The sequence below is a fragment of the Equus quagga genome, chromosome 20, assembly GCF_021613505.1.
Source record: "Equus quagga isolate Etosha38 chromosome 20, UCLA_HA_Equagga_1.0, whole genome shotgun sequence".
Lineage (NCBI taxonomy): Eukaryota > Metazoa > Chordata > Mammalia > Perissodactyla > Equidae > Equus > Equus quagga.
Genome location: NC_060286.1, coordinates 45540463 through 45564537, shown reverse-complemented (window position 1 = coordinate 45564537; position 24075 = coordinate 45540463). Strand labels below are relative to the sequence as shown.

Genomic DNA, 24075 nt, shown 5'->3' with positions numbered 1-24075 from the left:
GTCATGGGTCAGGAATGGGCAATGGGGCCTTGGCTGGAGAATTTCACCCGGTTTCTGCCCTGGTTTCTGAGAGGGACCCGTTGGGCCCCATGCAGGTGGCTGGGTGGTGAATTCCACACTATGGGACCAGGCTTGTCAAGCCTTGATTTAGGTGTTGGAAGGCGTATGCGTCCTGTTTACTACCACAGCTGGAAACAGATGTTTCTGCCCTGAGAGAGTGGCGTCCAGACAGGCGAGGCTGCGGTGGCACGGACGAGCTGCAGACCGTGCAGGGGAAACTCCCTCGGCCGCATGTCACTGGGCTGAGTTAAGGCCTGTGGCTGCCGGGGAAGGGGAGAAACACAGCTCCGGGAAGGGAAGCGGCAGAGCCGGGGGCCCAGGGGCTGTCACATGCCTCTGGCAGATAGATTTCTGAAGGTGGGCAGAGACCAACTGACGTTTGTGTAAGGAGAAAGAGGAAGTTGTGTCAGGAGGCAACCTCTGGACTTTTCTGTTGAAGAAATGGGTGAAGGGCATAAAGTGAACCGGAGGAGGTGGGTGGTGTGGGGCTGCTGGCGCCTCAGGCAGAGGCAGAGATGCAGCTCTGACACTGGAGAGGGGTGCTGGGCAGATGTTAGTCAGTGACAATGAGCTTCCCATCATGTGTTTTAGGGGATTTTATAAGCATGTTTCCTGGACAGAAAGAAGCTCAAATACAGACTTCCTGGTCCCAACCAGGCACCTGCCACGCTCAGGGAAAGCACAGGTCACAGGCTTTGGTGCCTGACATCCCTCCTGGGCTCCAGGGCCTGTGGATGGGGTTCTAAGGTGCAAACCCCAAGGTAGAGGCAAAAGCCAGGAGCCGCTCCCCTGAGGACAGCTGAGTGACAGCTGTGATCACCCAGGGGGGCTTCTCCAGTGAGGCCGGGCTGGAGGACATGGCTTAAGTCAGAAGGCCAAGTGTGTGCCCTCCTTTGAGGTTCTGAGACCTCTCGCTCCCCCTCAGCCAGACCATTCATTCATTCATTCATCCACGCATTCATTCCTGCAGTTGTGGGTGTGGTGCGTATGCTCTGCTCTCACGGGCTTTGAGTTCAGACTGGGAGGCAGGCAGAACCAAGGGGACAGGTAGACAGTGACACCCTGGGGAGGAACATGGGTGGCCGTGCAGAGGGCAGTGCCGGTGGGTCTGGGGCTCCAGGCCCGGCCGGTCAGCAGGTTCGGCGTGAGAGGTTTGATTTCATTCTTGTTGTAATGGGCACCCATCGGTGGGTTTGAGCCGCGGCTGCCGGGACAGATTTAGGTTTTCAAAAGACCCACACCGGCCGTGGGTTGGGGATGGGGCAAGCCTGGAGGTTGGCTGGGCTGCCAGGAGTTCCAGGCGGAGGTGGGGAACACGTGGTGGGGATTGTGCTGTCGGCAGCGGTGACGAGGTGGCACTTGCCAGGACGGATGCTGAGAAGGTGGGATTGAGGGCTGTGGGGTCGCGGTGACTTTGAAGTCTCTTTCTGGGCACTTGGAAGCTGGTCATTTAAGTTATTTTGGGAATACTAACCTTGGTAGATCTGTGACATGTTGAGGTGACAATGCCTAGGGGGCAGGTGGGATTTTGTGACTTATAGCCCTCTGTTGGGGGCATGGCTGACATCCGTTCACCAGAGCACCGACCACACTTGGGGCTCGCTCTGTGTGCTTGGGGGGCACAGGGAGCCACAGGAACCCGTTCTCTCAGAGTTAACTTTCTAGGTGAGGAGAAAGAAATAACCAACCGGTATCATGAGTAAGCAGAATGTGCCAGAAGGGGCTGAGCAGAAACCTCAGCAGGGGAAGGGCTGAAGGCAGGGGCTGTGCTGTGACTTTATTTAGGGCAGTTGGGGTGGGCTCCACACAAAGACTCGAGGGGGTGAGGGAGGTGCCTGGAGGTTCTCGGAAGGGGACAGCCCGGGCTGAGGCTCTGCTCAGAGAAGGGAGTGGTGGGGGCGCAGGGACAGGAGGCTCAAGGGGCAGAGCTGGACTGGCCAGGGGAGGGATGGGCTTAACAGTGACTCCTGCCCCTGGTCCTGGGTGGGGAAGACCCCCCATGGCGCGTGTCTGCCATGCTTGCCTCCCTGCCACGTCACTGCTCCTCACTTGGCAGAGTGAGAAAAGACTGCGCAGTGACCAGGGCCAGGTCCAGACTCTCGCCTGCTGCCAGGGACTCGGGGCGACAGCAGGTGGCCAATAGTGACCGAGTGTGGACAGGGCCAGGTCTCCTCCAAGCCCCTTTGGGCGTCACTTCATTCACTCCTCGTCCCACTCCACGTGAGGGCTGCGCTTTCCCCCACGGAGAGAATGGCCTCACGGGGAGGTTGGGGGTCTTCTCTAGGTTGTGCAGACAGTAAGATGTGGCATGGGACACACAAGAGCTGTTTGCACTCTCACCCTGAGGCCGTCTTCTAATGTGTGCATGTGTGCATGATCACATGTGCGTTTGCTTACCTGTGTGCACATGTGTGAATCCATGTGTGTGCCTGCAGCCAGCACATATGTACCACGTGCATGTGTACACACACCTTTGCACTTGCATGTGTTTGTGCATGTGTGTGTATTCTGTGGTTGCATATGTACATGTACCTGCATGCATATGTGTGTACATCTATGCATGTGTGCACACACGTATGTGCACGAGTGAGCTGTGTATGTGTGTGCATGTGTGCATGTGTGTATGCTGCCTGTGTGAGCGCACACATGGGTGTTTGCCGTGGGGAGTAGGGCCTCTCAGTCCGTTCCCTTCAGTGCAGAAAGGCTGTCAGCTTTTCTCACAGTGGCAGCTCCCTGCTCTGTGCCATGCCACCACCAGCACCCCAATCCTGTGTGTGTGAATTCTGTGACATCTGCCCTCGGTCCCCTGGGTCCTCTGTCCCGGGGCAGATCTAGATGGCTGGGACAGAGACACAGGAGGCAGGTGAAATGAGCCAAAGCGTGTTTATGGGGCCTGCCAGAGTGGCGGGAAGGCCAGGGGGCTGCAGTCAGGACCACTGGCTCTGGGGGAAGCGCAGGCCTAGGCCGGTGGAGACCTGCTGCCCTGCCCCGTGGCCCCTCCTCCCGGGTCGAGTGCTGGGCGGTGCGGTGGATGGAGGTGAGCCAGGCCGGGAGGAGGTGGGGCGGGAGCGCCTCCCCAGGCAGGGCGGAGTTGGAGGCCAGCTGCCCTCCAGCAGCGATGGACGGCACGCAGGCCAAGCTTCCCTTCTGTGCAGTTCAGGGCGTCCACTGTCCGGCGGGGCTATTTCACCTGCAGCAAGAGCCCAGGGGTCAGGGAGGTGCCGGCAGCCAGAGGGGTCAGCGGAGGGACAGTGAGGACCAGGGTCCCCGGAGAACACGGCATGGCCGGGGGCAGGGCCTCGCTTCTGTTCTCCGAGGACTGGGCCCGGGCTCCTGTGTGTAAGTCCTGTCTGCCCAGCCGAGCCAGGGATCCGACCCTCCCTGTCCCCCGTGAGCGGGTGTGAAGCACCTCTTCTCCAGGAGGGCTGTGGGTGGAGGGCAGGGCGCAGCCCTACGTCTAAGGGCGGAGAGGCGGCTCCCACCGACGGCCCTGCACGCTCCTCCCAGCTCCCCTCGCGCACCCTGGGCAGAGTCCAGCATCCCTGGAAAGGCATCTCATGCCCCCAGCCCTGGACACGGGGGCGCTGGCTGCTTGGTGAGCGAGCGGCACAGCCCGGCCTGCCCGGGTCCCTGCCCCTCACCTTGATGAAGGTGACAAAGCCACTGTACAGCAGGGTGATGAGGAAGAGGGCCATGAACGTGAGCCACAGGCTGCCGGCATCGTCCAGGTCCGCATAGTCATCGCTGTTCTCATCCTTGCTCTCTGGGGTCATGGCCAGACCTGGGAAGGATGAGCTCTGGGTGAGATGGTCCAGCCTTGCCCTGCACAAGGCCAGGCGACTCTCATCTGCCCCATTGAACGCCAACCCCCCTGCCTGCCCATAGTCACTTGACAAGCATCTGCAAACTGCCTTCTCCAGGTTGGGCGTGCACTGGGCGCTGGGGCTCACAGGTCATAGCAGGAGTGGGACAGACGGATGGGAACCAAACACTCCTGCTCGTGAGTCAACACATCAGCCTGACAAGGGTACGAGGGAGGAGGGTGGCATTTAAGCTGATGTAGACACACAGGGACCGGCCCAGGCAGGCTGGCCAGCGAGGACCTCCCTCAGAAGTGGCTGCTGTGATGAGGTGTGAAAGATGAGATGGTACCAACCTGACAAAGAGAGGAGGGAACAGCATTCTAAGCAGAAGGAACAGCAGGCACGAAAGCCCTGTCTGGGGAGAAAGCCTGACCGCAGGAGGGCAGAGGGGGGCCCAGTGTGGCTGGAGAGGAGAGCTCAGGGTGTGTGGCGGGGGAGGAGGCCAGAGAGCGTCCAGGCCCTGCTGGAGGTTTTATCCTGGGAACAATAGGGAGCCATGGAAGGGCTTTAAGCAGGGGCATGTTATGACCAAATTTGGGTATCAAAAAGTCATTCCTGCTGCAGGTGGAGTGAGGGGACCAAGGCAAGATGGGAGGGAATCGGGAGTGTCCAGGCCCAGGGGAGCACACTTCTGTGGAGAACCTGTGGGCAGGCCAGAGGTCTTCAAGTTCTGGGACCCATCACTCGTCAGAGCATTTCCCAGTTGTTCAAGCTTTCACGGAGGCCCCATGTGTGCTTGAGCAGGGTCACTGACCCTGGGGGCTGTGGGTGCCGCCGGCCCAGGAAGGAAGTGCAGACATTGCATGAGCACCACACACATTTACAGCCATCTGTTGAATCTAATAATAAAAAATTGGTACATTGCTTTTTCTATTCATTTCATTTTTCTCACAATTAAATTCTACTGTATTCTACAAAGGTATTGGTCCATGATGAATCAGAAATTAAAACAAAATCAACAGTCCTTTGCCACAGAGAATTTGAGAAAGCCTGTTCCAGACACTTGGAATGGGATGGTGAATGGTCTGGGGGTCAGTCAGATAGCCAAACACGATGACGGTCCTGCCTGGACAGAGCTCCATACGGAGCTCCCTCCATCAGGTGTGCCGGATCCCGGTGACCCAGCCCTGGGGGTCAAGGACGTCTTCTCAGACTCATGGGAGAGTTTGTGGGGTGTGAATGACAGGCAGAGTTGGCTGCATGAGGAGATGGGAAAGGTCCTCCAGCAGGAGGAACAGCCTTGAGAAGAGCTGCAGGAGAGAGAAGTTGTGCCTCGTTGGCGTCCTCAGTCGAGCGCGGCAGAACAGGTCAGTGGACAGTCCATCTGGTATGGCCGGAAATGCTGCGACAGGACCTGCAATTTCTCCGTAGGGCAAAAGGAAGCCATGGACACGGAATTTCAGCTGGGGTTGACACGATGGGAATTGCTTTTCATTCCAACCTCTGTGTCACTTCTGGATCTAATTCTATTTGCCGTTCTTTGTCTTGATTATGGATGAAAGATTTTGCTTCTTTGCATATCTCACAATTTTTTATTGTGTGCTGGACATTGTGAACAAACAGACAAGAGAGCTTAGAGTAGGATGTACGTGCATAGCTTCCACGGAGCAGGCACACCCTGTCCTCTGCCTGGCAGGGAGGGTGGGGGCTGGTCTCGTGTTCGAAGCAGGATAGAGCTTGGCGGGGTGGCAGACAGTTGGCTGAAGGCTCTAAATGCTTGGGTGTGGTCTGGTCTTTCCCTTTGCTGGGGCTTCCGGATCATGGCCTCATGCATGGCTGGAAGTCTCCTGCGGCTGTCCAGCTCTGCTCCCACTGCTGCTCCCATGGCTGGGTCCTGTGTGGGGAGTCGGTGGGTGGAGGGGACATGTGGGGCTCATCCACGCCCCCTCCCTCAGGCCGTCTGAGCAGACACGAAAATCTTGGCTGACCCCCTCATGTCTCTCTCTTCTCTCGGGCACCCCTGCCTCTGTCTGCCTGTGCCCGGGGGGGATAAAGTGGCCAAGAATCTCTTCTCGCCTAGGCCTTTAGGTCATTTGGACTTCTCCCAGTCCTCAGCTCTCCAGTGGCTTTAAATAAACATGATTTTTAAAGTTTATTTGGTGTCATCCTTTCGTTACCCATGCACGATGGGTCTTTCTTTCCTTCTACATCCCAATTGGAAGCAGAACCTGATGCGTGTTTACAAGATCACCTTGGCCACTGAGGAAGGATGGGCTGGAGGGGACAAAGCTGGCAGTGAGGCTATTGTGACCACTGCGGGAGGGACGAGGGTCAGCAGAAGAAGCGGGAAGATTCTAGGTGTTCAGGAGTTGAAGGGTCACTGGCCACAAGGGTGGCTGGAGGGGCGAGGTCCCTGGGCTCTGTCCATGGGTCTGGGCAGATGCAGCCCTCCCAGGAGGAGGGCAGCACGGGGTTTGCAGCAGTAGGGAGGGGCCGAGCTGAGGCCGAGGAGCAGGATGGGGCCAGGAGGGAGGGGGGCTCCTGGGAGGCAGCCTTCCAGGTGTGGTGACAAGAACGATGACCACAGGGGCCTGCCAGCTGCTGCAGGCAGCCCACCTGCCAGAGCTGTGCTAAGCACATGGCAAACATTACCTTGTTTGGGAAGAGGGGCATGAGAGGGAGGGAGAGGCCAGTGGAAGCAGGACAGGGAGAACCTGGGGGTCGTTTGAGGAATGCAACCAGGACCCCTGGGGGAGGCAAAGCCACAACTGCAGGGGACAGGGCCTGGGGGAGGGAGAGGCTGTGATCCAGCCAGGGGGGCAGCTGGGGGGTAGGGAGAAGTTCCAGCTGTCCCCCACCCAGCCAGAGGAGCTGTCCAGGCAGGGAGGCCCAGCTGCCTTCTTGAGCCTGTCCTCATGGCTCAGCCCTGGGGAGCCGGGCTGGTGAGGGGCGTGGCCTCCTGGAGGAGGGCTTTCTTCCTCTTCATGCCCAGAGGAGCCCTGGGGACCAGGCCAGGCCTCCTGCAGCCTCTGCCGCCAGCCTGTCTCCAGAGTGCACGGCCCTGGCAGGTGGACAAGGCTCTGGAGGCCTTGAGTCCACGCCGGGGACAGGACTCATCTCCTGAAAGCTGTGGCTGCATGCAGCTTTGGGCGCAGGGCAAGGGCCGTGCTGGGTGCCGGGAGGTGGGCCGATCCTCTGGCTCGCACACTCCTGCACACCCCTGCCCCTCTCCACACATGCTCACATGCATGGGCTCCTGGAGAGGCCCGGCCGAGCACCTCCCAGCCCCGACTCATTCTGGCCATGGCCACGGCAGCCACAGATGCCACAGGCCTGTGGAGGGCTAGTGTGTGGATCCAGGCGGCCATGCCCCAGCCCGTGCCTGACCCCTGGGCACCCCTGGTCTCTCAAAGCGCTGGGCACATGCCAGTGCTTGGGTGTCCCAGGCATGCACACCCCGTGGTCTGGAGCTCGGGGCTCTGTGAACGAGGGCCGATCAGCCTCCAGCCTTAGCCTTAGCCTTAGCTGGTCCAGCCTCACCTGCAACATGGGACCACGTGGTCTGTGCCTGGGGGTGGCCGGTCTGCTGGGTGTGGGGAGGAAGGTCAGCGAGGACCTGGCCCTCCAGAAGCCCTTGAGGGAGTGTCCTCCCCAGTCCCCCCACGGAAGGAAAGACGGACAGTGTCAGGAGGCCACTTCAATGACTGGGGAACCAACAGGCCTGAGAAGTATGAGCCGTGACAGATGGCCCAGCACAGACGGCTCCCGGATGGGGAGGGGGCAATGCCCTGAAAACATTCTGTGGACAAGGGGCTCTGATACGCTGTGGGTAGCCAAGAGCTGGGGCTGGAACTTCAGGGGAGACCTGCTGAGGCAGAGGCAGGCGGGCAGGGGGCTGAGGAGTGGCTGCCTCTCTGGGGGACCCCTCTGGGGCCAGAGGGGCTGCTGCCACCAGGATGCCCTCACTGTTGGCCCTCCTGTGTCAGACAGTGGGGTCAGTGCTGTTGTCTGGAAGTCTCCTCCACTCCTGAGAGAGGCCTGTGGTGGAAGCTGGGGCTGCCCACAAGGTCCCCGAGCCAGCAGCCCTGGCCCCGTGGAGCCTGGCACAGTCTTCGCCCCCGCCCTGCCTCTTGCTGACTCGGGCCCCTACTAGGTATTTCTTCTGTTGACTCCCGCAGGGCGGCCTGGGGGCCTTGACTCCGGCTCACACTGGGCTACACCCCCTCCTGCCACTCCATGCCATCCTGCTGCCTGCCTGGCCCAGCGTGTCAACCACCATCCCATCAGGCTGTGCCGGGCAAGGAGGGGGCACTGGTCTGGGTGCTGCTCCCTGACTGGGCAGCCTGGAGGCCTGGCAGAGGCCTTGGAGAGGAGGGTGAGCCCTGGACTCCCACTCTGAGCCCCCATCCCGGTGGGTCTCTGTCCCCCTCTCCCCTCTAGTCAGCGAGCGGTCAGGCCTCCGCTTCTGGGAGTATTGGCTTCCAAGGTGCTGACTGTGCTCCTGGACTGGTGGTGGTCTTGGGGCATGGGGAGGCAGCTGTCTGGGGTGACCACCCCCACGTCCACCCCAGGAGAGGCCCCTGTTCTGCGCCCAGCAACCAGGCATGTCTTCGTGGGAAACAGATGCTTTCTGGGCTCTGGCGGAGGTGACACCCACCTCCCCCCCGCTCCTGGGCCAGCACGTGGTGTGTGTACACAAGGTCAGGGGTTGAGCAGGGATGGGTGTTGGTCATCGGAAGCCTGGTGCTCCAGACACTGAGCAGGCTGGGTGGGGCAGACCCTTGACCACAGTCCCCGCTGCCCAGCTCCTCCGGGAGGCTGCTCCTCCACCCCAGCTCTAGGGGACCGAAGCCCCTGTGCCTCTGTGTGACTCACCGCCAGTGTCCAGGCTCCAGCTGGTGTTGAGGAGCTGCCGGGAGGCCTCATGCCCAACCACACATGTGTAGGTGGCTGTCGGAGGGCCCGGGATGGTTGGGACCAGCAGGATACTCCAGGTCTGGAACGTGGTATTCCCAGGCTGGGCCGTGGGGCGTGCGGTGGCAAACCAAGAAGGGTCCACCTCGCGCTGGCCCTCCAGCCAGGTGAGGACGATCTCGGGGGGCGAGAAGCCGGACACCTTGCACTGGAGCCAGGAGGCGGCCCCGGGAGAGGCGTTCAGGCCTGGTGTGGTCAGGGCGTGGACAGTGAGGCTCCTGGGTGCAGAGGCAGCTGTGGGGAGAAGCTGGGTCATGCTCTGGCTGCTGGAGGCTGAGGTCCCAGCCCCATGGACCTCTCCTCGAGGGTGATGCCAGAGCAGTGGCTGGGCTGGGGTTGGGGTGCAAGGAGCCGAGGCTGCCCTGTCTCCCCTACCCGTCCTGGAGCCGGCCTCACCGTGTTCTTTCAGCCCCACCACCTCCATGCTGGACAGTAGGTTGGTGTAGCTCAGCTTGCAGGTGACGGAGGTCCCCATGGCCCATGAGGACCTGGGCAGGGCCAGGCGGCTGCTCCGGCTCTGGGAGCCATTGGTATGCTGCTCCAGCGGCCCGCTCTCCACGAACATCCTGTTGGATCGCTCGGACAGCTCCCAGGACAAGTGGGCCTCCTTCAGGTCATCCCCCACCACCAGGCAGGTGAAGGTGGCCTCTCCCTTGAGCCAGAGGCCCTGCAGGGGAGGGTGCAGCAGGTAGATACTGGGAGGGTGGGTGTGGTTCTGACACTCTGCCAGAGGAGAGGGGAAGATTGGTGGGATGAGTGGCCGTTCCTGGGCTGGGGCTGGGTCAGGGCTGGGGCGTGTTCTGGGGCTGGGTGAGTGATGCCTGTGGCATCGGGGTCAGGGGGTGGTGCTGTGTTCTTGGTCCCTGCCTGGCCCCAGGCCCGGCTGTTCTCCCCAGAGCAGACCCAGCCTCTGCTGCTTAGAAACGCTGTGCATGGGGGGCCTCCCGTCACCAGCTGGGGACTCGTTGGCAGGCCAGGTTTTCCCTGGTGCCACCGAGCCATTCTCCTTTCTCCCCTCACTCTGTGCCCCAAGGGACTGACCTTTGAGGGGGGTGTCCACTGGGATTCTCGGCTTCTGGGTTTCTGGCTGAGTGTGCCTGGTGGAGGGCTCTGCGGGGAGGTCAGAGGTGAGGCAGGGTCCCCTCCTGGCTCCACTGGTGGTCGGAGCTGTGGCCTCCTACGTGCCCTTCAGCCCCGGTCACCCTCTGGGGGTCCTGAGACCCACCCCCACCGCTTGAGCCCTTGGTCAGTGCTCTGTGAATGTGCCTTCAGGTGCTGGCAGGACCCTGACTGTCCACTTGGTGGCTGGGAGTGTCTGTGCTAAGCCTTCAAGGACCACCACTTCTATAGTTTAGGGTGTGAGTGGCCAGGGAGTCATCAGGCCACAGATTTGCAGCAGACAAGGGGTCGGCAAACTTGTTCTATACAGGGCCAGATAGTCAATATTTTAGGCTCTGCAGCTGCATAGGGTTTCCATCTTCCTCCTCCTCCTCCGCCTTCTCCGTCTGTCTAAAACTGGGAAGAGCATTTCTGCGTCATAGAAAACAGGCTCCGGGCTGCTCTGGCCTGTGGGCCGTGTGATAGCCGTGTGGCGTCGGGGTCAGTGCGGCTCTCCCAGGTGGAGCGGGGCAGGCCTGTTTGGAGGGCTCGGCTCATGGAGTCAGCATACCTCAGACATGCCCCACGAGGGACCGTCTTCCACTGGACGTCCGCCCGGCCCCAGAGCAAGGGGCCCAGCCTGTCTGCAGCGTCATCTTGGAGCACCTCCTGGGTGAGGCTGCCGGCCCCGGGATTTGGCTGCAGGCTTTGTGGTCAGGCCGAGCGCCAACGCACTCAGGACGGGAGCGACCAGTTGTACCCCTGCTAGAGGCTGGTCACACTCCACATCCTCAGTGGAGGACTGACCTCTCTAGATTTGCTCGTCCCCTGTGTGTCCACCAGCCTCCGTGGAGCCCGCAGGCTGGGAGTGTCTGGAGATGGGGAATGTCGTGTTTCTGGACATGCACAGCAGGAGCAGATTCTGGCCTAGGGTGTGGGCATCTTGACCAACAACCCGGGTGGGGGGGCCCCCACAAGGGTGCCAGGGCAGGCCACGGCTGCTGGCCCCTGGTTTGAGCTCCACCAGCACCCCAGAGGGCTGCGCCGGTATTGTCCAGCACACTCCCCCAGCCACGTCTGCTCATGTGGATGCTGCCCTGCTCAGAGGAGTGAGGACCCTCTTCCCGTGGCAGCAGACAGGGCTGGGTGTGACCCCGGGCCAGGCTTCCGCCACCGGGGGGGACCGCAGCTGGGTGGAGGCAGAGGTGGGGGCACCTTGTGGAGAAGGACTCCTGCTGTGGTGAGCCCCTGGGTCTGGCCCCCATGGCTCCCCAGCCTTCAGGGGGGACCCTATTTTCCGTAAGTGTCACAGGACTGAGTCTCACACTCCTGGCTGTTTTGGCAACATGTCCTCGTGTGAGGCCCCGTCACGTGCCCTTGGCCAGGGGAGTCCTGGTCTGGACCACGGGCCCTCCCCCGCCACTGTGCTCCTGTGGTGTGACCAGGGCAGGTCCCCTGTTCACAGGGCCTGGCACGTGGTCGGTGCTCAGTAGATGTCAGTTCAGTGTCCTGCCCTTCCTTAACCAGGGTGTGACTTCAAGACTCACAAGTGAAGTCATGGAGGGCTGCCTGAAGGAGGCAGCCTGAGGGCAAGGCGGGCAGGAGGGGTCTGCTGGGATGAGGACTCCTCACCTGACTTCCTGAGAGTGGTGGGGGCTGGGGTGGGTTCCTTGGATGTCACAGGTAATGCCGAGGTCCTCTGAGGTGCCCAGGATGCTGAAATGAGAGAAGTAGTGGGCAGCTGAAGATCAGAAAGCCTTGTGGATGTAGGTGGAGAGACTGGGGGTGAGCAGGAGTGGGGAGCGGGATGGCGTGCGGGGAACAGGGCAGCACCCAGGCCCCGCTCTCAGCCGCTGCCTTTTCTGAGCCTGCTGCCCTCTTGCACCCTGGGGACAGATTCCTCAAGGAAAGGATGTGAATGTTGGATTGACAGGGCAGCTGAAGGAGGGTGGGGCCTAGGGGAGGGGAGGCACTCTGAGGGGCTCCGTGGGCGCCCTGTGGCCCCGGTTCCTGCTTTGGTCCTTGGGTCAGGCCCTGGGTAGAAGGCGTCGGGGAGATGAGAGGGCCTTCCTAACAGGTCTCAGGGCCACTCACCTGGCTCCTGGAAGGTCGTCTTCTTCTGGAAGGAGGAGGCTTTGTGGTGAACAGTGCAGCTGTGTGAGCCAGGCTTCCACCAGGTGGTTAGGGAGAAGACATGGATGTGCTCTTGTCCTTTCTTCATGGCCGGGAAGGTCTGTGGCTTCTGCTTCTGCATCTCTGTCTCCCAAGTGACCTGCACCGGCTCTGGGAAGTAGCCCTTGACCAAGCAGGCCAGGCTCACAAGGTCGCCTTCTTTTGGGGCTTTGCACTCTGAGAACAGGGGGATTACCGCTGTATCTTCGAGGGACCCTGCAAGACAGACACAGCATGGGCTGTGAGCCTGGCAGCTCCTGAGGGTACAGGGGGAGGGGGACCGGGGAGAGGCCTTGGGCGAGTGTGGCAGGAGGGGGGGCGGCTGGGCTGAGTGGCTGGTGCCCCCATGGTGCCCCTCCTGTCCCATGAGTAGACTAACTGCTCTCCCACTGCAGGGCCTGTGGCCGAGTCAGCACCAGGGCTGGTGCCGCCCAGACCCCTGAGAGGAGGTGGGGACACCCCAGTTGAGGGAGTGCTCTCAGTGACGGGCTGGGGCAGTGCGCCCCATGCCCAGGCCCCCAGCTCTGGCCCTCGGCTGCTCCTCAGCCGCCCCACAGGGTAGGTGCAGTCCCTTCGCCAGCGGAGGAACCGCGTGGTGAGACTTCCCTGTGGTTCCCTGAGGAACGGGTGGGTTGGACCCTCCTGTTCCAGGTGCCTCCCCCCAGGAGCTCTGCTGCTTGGGGCAGCCTGTGAGCACCTTGTCCTCACCGAGGCCTTTGTCTGTGTCCCCGGCCGTGGCGGATGGCTCCGTCAGCCTGGGTGGAATGGGTTGCACCCTGCAGGCCTCTGGGTCTGGGCCCCAGGCGTGGCAGGTCTCAGAATGGGTGACTCCCTAATAGGCTGTCTCCCAGCCTCCTCATCCTCTCCCTGGGGACCCGAGTGACCCAGGGCAGCCGAGTGACCGTGGGGTCCCTGATGGCACTGCTCCTTCTCAGCCTCACGGGCACCTTTTCTCCTGGCCCCTCAGCTCCTCCCGTGTCTCTCCAGCCTCTGGCCTGACTGCCCACTCTCTACTCTTCAGCCTGCCCTGCCCCTGATGGCCCCAGGGGGCAGAACCCACCTCCCCTCTCTCCCAAGCACCTGGCCACGCTGCCCCCATCTTTTTCCCAGTCTTCTCCACAGGCATATCTCCCCTCCACTTCCTGGGTGGCCTTCTTGGCCCAGCTCAGAAGCCCTCGCCTGCAGGGAGCTGCCCTTGCTCCCTCCTTGTTGCCCTGCGGCCGTGAGCTGGCATGGCTCTTGGCTTCAGCCCCGCCAGGCCCCCTCCATGGCACTGTTGGAGAGATGTGGGCGTGGACGGCATCATAAGCTGAATTGTGTCCCCCCAAAATTCGCATGTCGAAGTCCTGAGCCCCAGGACCTCCGAAGGTGACCTTATTTGGAGACAAGGTCGTGGTGCATACAATTAGTAAGTTAAGATGAGGTCCTACTGGAGCAGGGTGGGCTCCAAATCCCGTATGACTGTGTCCTTCTAAAAGGCAGGTTTGGACACAGACATGCACAGGCAGAACCACGTGAAGATGGAAGTGGAGATGGGAGTGATGCGTCTATGAGTCAAGGAACGCCAAAGATTGCCAGCAACCGCCAGAAGCAGGGGCTGCAGAGGCCTGGGCCGGCTTCCCCCTCAGGGTGTCAGAGGGAGCCAGCCCTGTGACACCCTGACCTCGGACTCTGGCCTTCAGAACTAAGAGAGGACATCTGCGCTGTTTCAGCCGTCCAGGCCGTGGGACTTTGTTACGGCTGCCCATGCGAAACTAACACAGATTTTGGTACCAGGAGCGGGGTGTGATGTAACAGATGCCTAGAAATGTGGAGGTGGTTTTAGAACTGGGTGACGGGTAGAGGCTGGAAGAGGTTTTTTTTTTGTTTTTTTTTGGTGAGGAAGTCTGGCCCTGAGTTAACATCTGTTGCCAATCTTCCTCTATTTCGTATGTGGGATGCTGCCACAGCATGGCTTGATGAGCGGTATGTAGGTCTGAGCCCTAGATCTGAGCCTGTGGACCCCAGGCCACCGATGAGGAGTGCTCGAACTTAACCACCTGTGCCCCTGGGTCTGCCTGTGGAAGAGTTTTGAGGTGCACGTTAGAAAAAGCCAAATTGTCTTGAAGACTGCTGGTAGAAGGATGGACATTAAGGGTGAGTCTGGCAAGGCCTCAGATGGAAATGAAGAATCTGTCATTGGAACCTGGAGGGGGCGATGCTTGTTCCAATTACCTTCAGACTTGGCTGAATTGTGTGCTACTGTTTTGTGCAAATGGGGCTTGCGAGCCAACTGTTGAAAGGGGCGGCCTCGCTTCTCCTTGCTGCTTGTAGCAGACGGTGGAAGGAGAGCGAGAAATGGAAGGAGGAACTATGAGGCAAGCAAAGAGCAATCAGAACTTGAAGATCTGAAAAACTCTCAGTCTATCCAGACAACAGGGCTGAGGGTGCGGCTGGACCCTCTTTTGCTAAAGACATTAGTTGTGTGACTCATGGATGCAATCGGCCACGTCGTCAGGAGCCAGGAATAGTGATGTGCTCATCCCGGGAAGAGCTGGAGGACCCTCTTGTCTGTTGGCTTGGACCCCCATGAGCTGCATGGGAGGCCAAGAGGGGTTTTGAGAATTTTACGCCAACAGGAACATGCCCACCTGGACTGAAACGGGCAAATGGGACGGAGGGGAGGAAGATTGACTGAGTGCAGAGCCCCAGATGCAGAGGCTGGCGGGGCTGCCGCTGCCACAGTGGGCACAGAGGACTCAGGCCTCAGGGACACAGCTGCCACCCTGGCTGGCTCAAAGTGTGGGGCTGCTGTGCCAGGCCCCAAGGACAGAGCATTGAGCAAAAGAGGATCCTTCTTGAGCCTTAGAATGGAACGGGGTCTGTCCTGCTGCCTTCAGCATTGCTTGGAACTCGTGACACCTTTCTTCCTTCTGACTTCTCCCTCTTGGGATGGGAGAATGTCTACTCTGTGTCTGTCCCACCATCATATTTTGGAGGCAGATAGCTTGTCTGATTTTATAGGTCCACAGCTGGAGAAGATTTTGTCCCAGGATCAATCCTGCTCGAGTCTCACCTGTACCCGACACAGGTGGACTTAGATGAGATTTGGGGCTTTGATTTGGTGCCGGCATGGGTTAAGAGTTATAGGGGTGTTGGGATGGGGTATTTCACATGTGAGAACAACAGGAATTTTTAGGGACTAGAGGGCGGACTGTTATGGCTTGAATTGTATCCCCCCAATTTATATGTTGAAGTCCTAACCCCAGAATGTGACCTTATGTGGAAATAGGATCACCAAGGATGTAATTAGTGAGTCAAGACGAGGTCATAGTGGATCAGGTTGGGCCCCGACTCCAACACGACTCATGTCCTTATACAAAGGGGAATTTGGAGACAGACACACACAGGGAGACGTCACGTGAAGACGCACGCAGAGGTCAGGGTGATCCTTGCACAAGCTCAGGAAGGCCAAGGGTTGCCGGCAGCCACCAGAAACTCAGAAAGAAGCATGGTGCTCATGCTCCCTGGCAGCCTCAGAAGGAGCCAGCCCTGCCGACACCTGTGACTTCCAGGCTCCAGAACTGTGAGACAAGAAGTCTGTTGTTGAAGCTTCTGGTCTGTGGTTCTTTGTTGTGACAGCCCTCGGACACTAACGCAGGTGTGTCCCACGGCCTGCATGAGAGTCCCGCAGTCTACAGCATGTGCCTTGTGCCACCTGGGGCCCCTCATCAGGTCTCCCCCAGCCTGTGAGGTTGAGCTCCCGCCAGATCCATTGCCAGATCCATTTAACCAGAACAGAGCCGAAGCCTAAGGCAGCCCACTCAGAGCCCAGGCTGGGGACGATTTCCCTTGGGACACACGTCCACTCCCAAATCTCTCTTGGACGTTCACCCCTTCAGGGCCAGGCCAATGCTCAGGCCCCAGACACTGCATGACAGCTGGCCCTGCAAACTCCAGGCCGCTCTTCAGTACCCATACCCTGAAATTGCCCCCTCCTGGGGGTCCCGCTCAGAAGACCCGTCCTCGCCAGGTGCCATCACAGATTCCCCCTGCTTGGGTCTTTGGGATCTGCTGGATGCTCTTTGCCATCTCCCACTGCCCACCTCTACCCAGACCTTCGCTGGACTTCTCCATGACCTGTGGGCCACGTCCCGCTGTCTGCACTGTGACCGACCGAGCCCCTGACATGTGTCCCCACTTCCCCTTTGCACAGCTCCTGTCTCCAAGTGCTAATTTCCCACCCTGCAATCAGCTCCTGCCTCCTCGGAGTCTCCCTGCTCACCCTTGCTCCTGGGCATGGCTGCTGCGGCCCTTTCTTTTGGTGCAAATCACAGATGGACGGACGGACGGAGTCTTTCCCCTGAGCTCCTGCCTCTCCCATCATGTACGCTCCTAACTGGTTCACCGAAACTTCTTCTCCAACTTCCACACTCCTGTCACTGTCCGGCCCCAGGCTGAGGGGTGGGCTCCCCGGGCTCCTGCAAGCCACAGTCAGAGCACGCAGAGCCCAGCACTCCTCCTGATGCCCACCAGCCCACCCCACACACTGCGGAGGCTGAGTCAAGACCTGGAAGTGGCCAGGCTTGCTAGGAATGGCAACAAGGTGACTACACACCCTCTGGTACTCGCGGGGAAAAGACCCCTGCTGACAGCACACAGGGACCCCTGAGGCCCAGGCCTGGGCCTAACAATTCCCCATTGCATTAGGGAGACCAGGCCTGGAGTTCTCTCCAGCCCAGCCGTGTGCCTTCATCAGGCTGGACAAGCCCTGAGAGCCGGGTCCAGTGCGCGAGGCCCCTTCGGCGCACATCCCCAGGCAGGCGTGTGTGGAGCCGGGCCTTGCTCTCCACCGCACCCTTTAGAACGAGTCTCACCCCTCGAGATGCTCACACAACACACAGGGAGTGCGGTTCGGGAAAAACACCTTCCAAGCAAGCCGTTTCACAAGACCCAATAGGCACATTTATTCAAGGCGACATGTGCATACATTGCAAAGCAATACTGGGGCAGAGCCCGTGGCTGCGGCTCCACGCATGTCCATGGCCTCCGGTCTGTAGAGAGAAGCCTATGTCTTAGAGCTGGAAGCTGGAGGGCGACGTGGGGAGATTTAAGGGCAAGTCGACAGGCCACACAGGCCGGGGACCCCAGGCCCGACGATGGCAGCCCTCCTGGGTCCGTCTCTGGTCTCTCATGTCCTTTGTTGGTGGGTCATTTCACCTGCAGGCCACAGAGAGAGTGTGAGTTGCTTTCCCACCCTTGGGAATGAAGGTGGGTCACACGCAGCCTGGGGTCTCTGCCCTCCCCCGCGCCCCTCCTGCCCCCGCCGGCCAGTCTACCTTGAACAGGGTGACCGTGGTGCTGTAGAAGAGGCTCAGGAGGAAGAGGACGATGAAGGTAGAGGCCATGGCCGACAGGTTCTCGAAGCCCTCCTCCTCGGCGCTGACCTCCCCCTCTGCAGGGGACACAGCAGAGCGGGGTCAGGCTCCAGGTGAGCACCAGCAAAGCCCACCCCGGGGGCCGCCTGTCATCCAAGCCCAGCTGTGGCCCCTCGGCTGTGCTGCCCACGAGGAGGGCCAAGTGGGGTGGGGGCAGTGGAAGCAGGAGGGCGGGAGGGAGGGGGTGTGCAGAGTGGCGTCCAGGGCGTGCACAAGGCCTTCCTGACCCCGCAGGCCCCTGGGCACCTGCCTTGTGGGCCTGGGAACTCCTGGGCTCTGCCAGGAAGGGTCTAAGCCAGGCACGAGCTGGGCCCTGACAGCCCTATGTAGGGGCCAGGAGTGGGCCTGGGCTGGGGGATTCAGAGCTTGACCAAGGCTGAGCGGGGCAGTGACCCCGAGCACCTTGTGCTAGGATCCCCGGGGTGGCAGGGAATGTGGCAGAAGCAGCAACACAGACACACAGTGGTGCAGGTTGTGGCCGGGGCTGGGGTCAGAGGTGAGGACCCCAGGGTGTCCTGGACTCTTCTGATGAGGGGGTGGCCCAGCCAGGGCCCTTGGGGCTGGGAGGCAGGGAGTGGGAGGGGAGGACAGCTGTGGTTTGGGGTGGGCAGTCGCCTGGCCAGTGAGGGGAGGCAGGCAGATGTCGGGGCCGAGGAGCCCCGCCTTGCTTTCTCAGGGGGACTCCTGCTCTCTCTCTTTCTTGGAGAGGACAGCACTTATGAGAGGCCGTGTGGGCCCCTGGCTGGCTTGTCTGTCCCACTAGGACTGATGACTCTGGCACTGAGGGGTCAGACACCTGAGGCCCCAGGAGAGTGATGTTGGGATGCACAGACTGAGGACATTCAGTGGGATCTGCAGCCCTGCACAGATAGGTCCCTGGGGGGACAGTGAAGTCTGTTGGGAGTGGGGGCCCCACTTGGGCCCTGCTCCCCTTCCTGCCATCGGGCTCTCTGCTCTAGGGCCGTCTCCTTTCCCACCATCTCCAGGGCAGAGTGTTTGTAGGAGCAGACTTTGCTCCAATGGGGGTCCCTGCAGCCTCCGACTGCAAGGAGGAGCCTCCAGGGCTGGCCTCCCTGCCTCTGGGCCAACATCCGGGCACTGCCTGCTCTGTCAGGACACACCTCAGCTCTGTTTGCAGCTGGGTGCCAGGGGTCTGCAGCCTTCGTCAACAGCATGGACTTGGAGGGGCACCCCTCCTGGACATGGTCCAGGGCTTCCCTCAGGAGCCATAGCTGGCAGGCCCCGTGTGGCTCTCTGAGCCCTTTGCCGTGGACCTGGGGATGGTGGCCCTGGTCAGAGTCCAGGCTGGGCTGGCCCATGGATGCATGTTCAAGCTGAGACAGAAGGACAGGCAGAGCCTTGGGCAGGAAGCCCTGCAGCCAGCACAGTGCAGAGAGAGAGACTGCCAGAGAGGGCAGGAACACCTGCCGAAGGGGCAGAGGGACTGCGGGCATGCAAGAGTTGGCATCCATGAGTGCATGTGTGCCTGTGTGTGCGTATGTGCCACATGTCTGTGTGTGTGTGCGTGTGAATGTGTGTATATCTGTGTCCATATGTCTGTGTGCCCATGTGTGTGCATGTCAGTGTGTGCCCATGTCTTGTCCACGCGAGAGTCCATGTGCAAGCATGTGTTCATGTGTGTCTGTAGGCGAGTGGCCACGTGCATGTGCCCATGTGTGTCTGCACATATGAGTGTGTGTCTGTATGTGTTCATGTGTGTGAGTGAAAACATGTCCATATATACATCTGTGTGGGTGTGTCTCTGTGTGTGCGCATGTCCACGTGCATGTGCGTGTCTCTGTGTGTATATATCTGTGTGTGTATGTCCATGTGCATGTGCGTCTGTGTCCATGTGCATCTGTATCTCTGTGTGCACATAATTCCATGTCTGTGTCTCTGTGTGTCCATATGAATATGTGTGTTTCTGTGTGTACGTGTCCATGTCTGCGTATGTGTGTGTCCATGTGCATGTCTCTGTGTGTGACCATATGAATACGTGTGTCTCTATGTGCACATGTGTTCATGTCTGTGCATGCCTGTATATCCATGTGCATGTGTGTGCCTCTGTGTCCATAGGAATGTGTGTCTCTGTGTGTACATGTGTCCATGTCTGTGCATGTGTGCATATATTCATGTGTATCTCTGTGTGTGTGTGCATCCTTGTGCATTTATGTGCACATGTGTGCATGTGTATGTGTCTGTCCGCATGCATCCCTGTCTCCATGTGTACATGTGTCCATGTCTGGGCATGTGTCCATGTGCCTGTGTGTCTATGTATGTGCATGTCCACATGTACGCATGTGTCTGTGTCTATGTGCATCTGTGTCTCTGTGTGTGCAGGTCTGTGCAAGTGTCTGTGTGTGTGCATGTGAGCATGTGTGTGTTGCACACCCCTGAGCCCGTGTGGCCGTGGAAGCAGCTAGAGGAGCGGTGAGCGTGGGCTCAGTCAGCAAGGAAGGCAGGGGCTTCCCAAGGCTGGTGGGGGGTGGGTGGGCGAGGCAGGGCGATTGGAGAGGGTGGTCTGCGGGGTGTGGGCAGCACAGCCGTGGCTCCGGCAGGCGAGAGCATTGCTCACTCAGGACCAGCATCTTTTGAATGGATCTTTTTATTTCTAATTTTTATAAAATGCAACACCTCACCCCATTGACATGGTTAGTCTGCATGCATGCACACACAGAGCGATGGGTCCCCCAGAGACTCCAGGTACCCCTGCGCAGGGTGGACCAGGTCAGTAGCAGGTGCTGGCCATGTCAGACATGACCAGGGACACGTTGTACAGGGTGGGTTTACCAGTGGACTTGTCCACGGTCCTCTCGGTCACCACGTGGGGCAGGGCCTCATGGCCCACGACGCAGGTGTATGTCTCCCCAGAGCTCCAGTCCTCCTCGCTCACGGTCAAGATGCTGTGGACGAAGTACAAGCCTGGGGCCTGGGGTTCAGGCATCGGGGCGCTGGTCACATACTTGTCGGAGGACAGGGGCTGCCCCTTCTGCAGCCACTGCACGAACACGTCCGGGGGTGAGAAGCCCTTCACCAGGCAGGTGACTGAGGCCGACTCCCGCAGGCTCAGCTGCTCCCGGGTGGGTGGCAGCACGTAGACGGAGGGCGGGTGCTTGGCAACTGCTGTGGAGGAGAGAGAGTGGTGAGCTCAGGTCGGGGGCCAGTGGGATTCGTCTCCCTACAATGGAGGAGCAGAGGGGTGCTCCCTGGCCCTGCCCGTGGCATCTCCAGACTCCCGGAGGCCATGGGAGAGTCCTGGGGGCAGAGGGAAGGGACAGGGAGAGCCTACCGTCGGGCCTGGAGATGGCCTGCTTCAGCGGGAAGGGCAGGTCTGTGTGGGTCACTGTGCATATGTAGTCGTCGCCCGACTCCCAGTCTTCCACGCAGATGGTGGCCTCGCCCAGGGCGCTGAAGGTGCCGTTGGGGTGGCTCTCAGAGATGTTGGTGTGGGTTTTCAGAATCTCACCATTCTGGCGGGTCCAGGAGATACTCAGGCTGTCATAGGTGCCCAGGTTTGTGACTTGGCAGGACAGCTTGGCCGACTTGGTGAGGAAGATGCCAGCAAAGGAGGGAGGGATGGCGAAGATTTTGATGGGGGCAGGTGGATCTGGAGTCAGAGAGAGTGGGTTTGAGTGACTGGCTGAATGTGACATCAGGAGAAGGTATAGTTTTCCCCGAAGAGCAGGGACTGACTTTGCTGAGCCCTCCCGAGCCCCGGGGTCCTGCTGGAGGAGGACGCTGGGCCCCCATCTGACAGGTGACCCCTCCCTGACCTGCATGAGCCCCTCCCTGCCCTTGGCCGCTCTGGGAAGCCAAGGCTCGGGGAGCAGCTGGCCATGTCTGGGGTGGCATCTGCAGGCCTGAGTGGACACCTGTGTGTGTGGGGTCCCCACCCTGGAGGGGCTGCACTCGGGACAGGACCACTCACTGGTGCTGCACATGGATGACACGTTCTTCTGGAAGACCTCCTGTTGGTGTTCCACATGGCAAGTGAACACCTTCTGGTTGAGCCAGTCGCTCTCAGTGATGGTCAGCATGCTGGTGACTTTGTAGGTCACCGGCCGGGACTCTTTGTTCTGGGGCTGCACCTCTTCCGTGGTGAAGCCTGACTCCACGGGTTTTCCATCACGCAGCCAGGACACAGAGATCTCCTTGGGGCTGAAGTCCGTGGCCTGGCAGACGAGCCTGGATGTGCGCTGGCCAGGGCCGGTGAAGGCATCGCGTGGCGGGATGAAGACGGTCACATTTGGGGACTCGTCTTGGATGGATACTGGAGACAGGGGACGAGGTGTTAGCCTGGTGCAGCCCCTCCCCGACTCCACCCATCCAGCCCCGGGGAGGAGGCCAGCTCTCACCTAGGGGCCACACTTCCACTTTCTTGTTGCCGTTGGAGTGGTTGACAGTGCATACCAGGGGGACGTCCCTGGAGGACAGGAGCACCTGGGAGCTGGCCGTGTACTTGCCCTCTCTCAGGACCGACGGGAAGTTCTTGATGTCCTGGGATCTGACTACAGTGTCGTTCTGGTAGTTCCAGGAGAAGGTGATGACGTTGGGTAGGAAGTCCCGGGCTAGGCAGCCCACAGCCACCAGGCTCTCATCAAGAGAGGGCCCACAGGAGACGAGGGGGAAGAGATCTGGGGTCTTCGTACTCTCTGAAGACCCGAGAGAGGACAAAAGAGAAGGGGGGTGGGTGAGAAGGTGTCTTCTCATGCTCTGCTGGTTGGTGTCAGACCAGCTTTCTCTAGCCCCATGGCACGGCCGCTGCCCCTCCAGGGCCCAGTCCTCTGCAGGCCTCCAGGCCTGGCCTGACATGGCCAACAGTGAGGTGTGTGGCTGAGGCGAGGCCCGGGGTCCTGGCATAAGCCTGCTGGGGGTGTGGGGAGGTTACTGTTGACCCCCGGCCTGCCGCAGGAGCCCAGCTCCGAGCTCGTCGGAGGACGAGGGGTGCTCCCTGTTGGAGCAGGAGGGTCTCGCTCCCCTCCGATAGCACGGCTGTGCCTGCACTCAGGGACCAGCTCTACCTTCCCTCTGAGACACTGGAGCTGCGGGGGGCATACTCAGCCCCAAGCACAGGGAGCCACTGGTGAGGCAGGCTTCCAGGGAGGAGAGAAGCCCCCCCACCAGCCCAGCCCTCCCTGCCCCACCGCTCAGCCACACTGGAGCCCTGCCCATGTGTCTGGGGTTGGAAGGAGGATGTGTATGTGACGGTGGGACAGATGCCAACACAGCCTGACCCATCCTTAGCACGACCTGGTCACTGAGGTCAGCACAGTGCTGGCAAGCATGGTCCTGCATGGCCAGCTCAGCGCAACTAGACCCACACAGCCCAGACGAGGTCACTTGAGCCCGGAGTAGCTCTTCAAACTTGTTCCAGTCAAGTCAGCTCAGCTAGTCCATTTCTGCAGGACCCAGTTCAGCCTACCCTGGTTAACACAGCTCAACCCACCAAGCCAGATTCAGCCCGGCTCACCTCAGCTCATCACAGCCCAGCCCAGCCCAGCCCAGCTTGGCTCAGTCGATTTCAACCAGGTCAGCTGAGCTCAACCCAGCCTAGCCCAGCTCAGCACGGCTCAGCCCCATTCAGCCCTGTTTAGCCCCATTCAGCCCAGCTCAGCCAGCTCACCTCAGCACATTACAGCTCAGCTCCGCTCAGCCCCGTTCAGCCCAGCTCAGCTTAGCTCAGCTTAGCTCAGCTCACCCTAGCTCAGCTGGTTCAGCCCAGCTCATCCTGGTTAGGCCCATATCAGCTCAGCCCAGCACAGCCCGTTCAACCTGGCTCAGCCCAGCTCAGCCTGGTTCAGTTCAGCTCAGCCAGCTCAGCCCAGCTCAGCCTGGTTACTCTAGCTCAGCCCAGCTCAGCCCAGTTCTGCCCAGCCCAGCCCAGCTCAGCCTGGTTCAGCCCAGCTCACCCGGCTCAGCCAGCTCACTGCAGCTCAGCTCGGCTCAGCCCAGTTCAGCCCAGCTCAGCTCAGCCCAGCTCAGCTCGGTTCAGTTTGGCTCAGCCCAGCTCAGCTCAACCTAGTTCACCCCGGCTCAGCCTAGCTCACCCCAGCTTACCGGCTTAGCCAGCTCATCCTGGTTCAGCTAAGCTCAGCACAGCTCAGCCCAGCTCAGCCCAGCTCAGCCCAGCCTGTTCAACCCGGCTCAGCCCAGCTCAGCCTGGCTCAACTTGGCTCACCCTGCCGCAGCCTGGCTCACCACAGCTCAGCCCAGCCCAGCCCAGCCTGGCCTAGCTCAGCTCAGCCCAGCTCACCCAGCTCACCCTGGCTCAGCCAGCTCAGCCTGGTTCAGCCCAGCTCAGCCAGCTTACTCTAGCTCAGCCCAGCTCATCCCACTTCTGCCCAGCTCAGCCCAGCTTACCCAGGTTCAGACTGGCTCAGCTCTGCTCAGCCTGGCTAACCCCAGCTCAGCTCAGTCCATTCAAACCAGCTCAGCCAGCTCAGCCCAACTCAGCTCACCTCAGCGCAGCTTACCCTAGCTCATCCCGGCTCAGCTCAGCCAGCTCAGCCCAGCTCACCCTGGCTCAGCCCAGCTCAGCTCAGCCCAGCTTA

General features: G+C 60.3%; 2 gene segments (V, D, J or C); both read right to left on the bottom strand.

The window, feature by feature from the left end:
* Positions 1–2992: 2992 nt before the first annotated feature.
* On the bottom strand, positions 2993–12474 carry LOC124230804 (immunoglobulin heavy constant delta-like). The segment is given in 5 exon segments: positions 2993–3250; positions 3702–3841; positions 8739–9560; positions 12030–12323; positions 12375–12474. Coding segments are annotated over 5 exon segments (1365 nt in total).
* A 7637-nt stretch (positions 12475–20111) lies between these two features.
* Positions 20112–24075, bottom strand: part of LOC124230723 (immunoglobulin heavy constant mu-like) — a 33335-nt gene continuing 29371 nt past the window's right edge. Inside the window, 4 exon segments of the C gene segment in view lie at positions 20112–20647; positions 20814–21131; positions 21453–21794; positions 21880–22176. Coding sequence covers positions 20253–20647; positions 20814–21131; positions 21453–21794; positions 21880–22176 — 1352 coding nt within the window.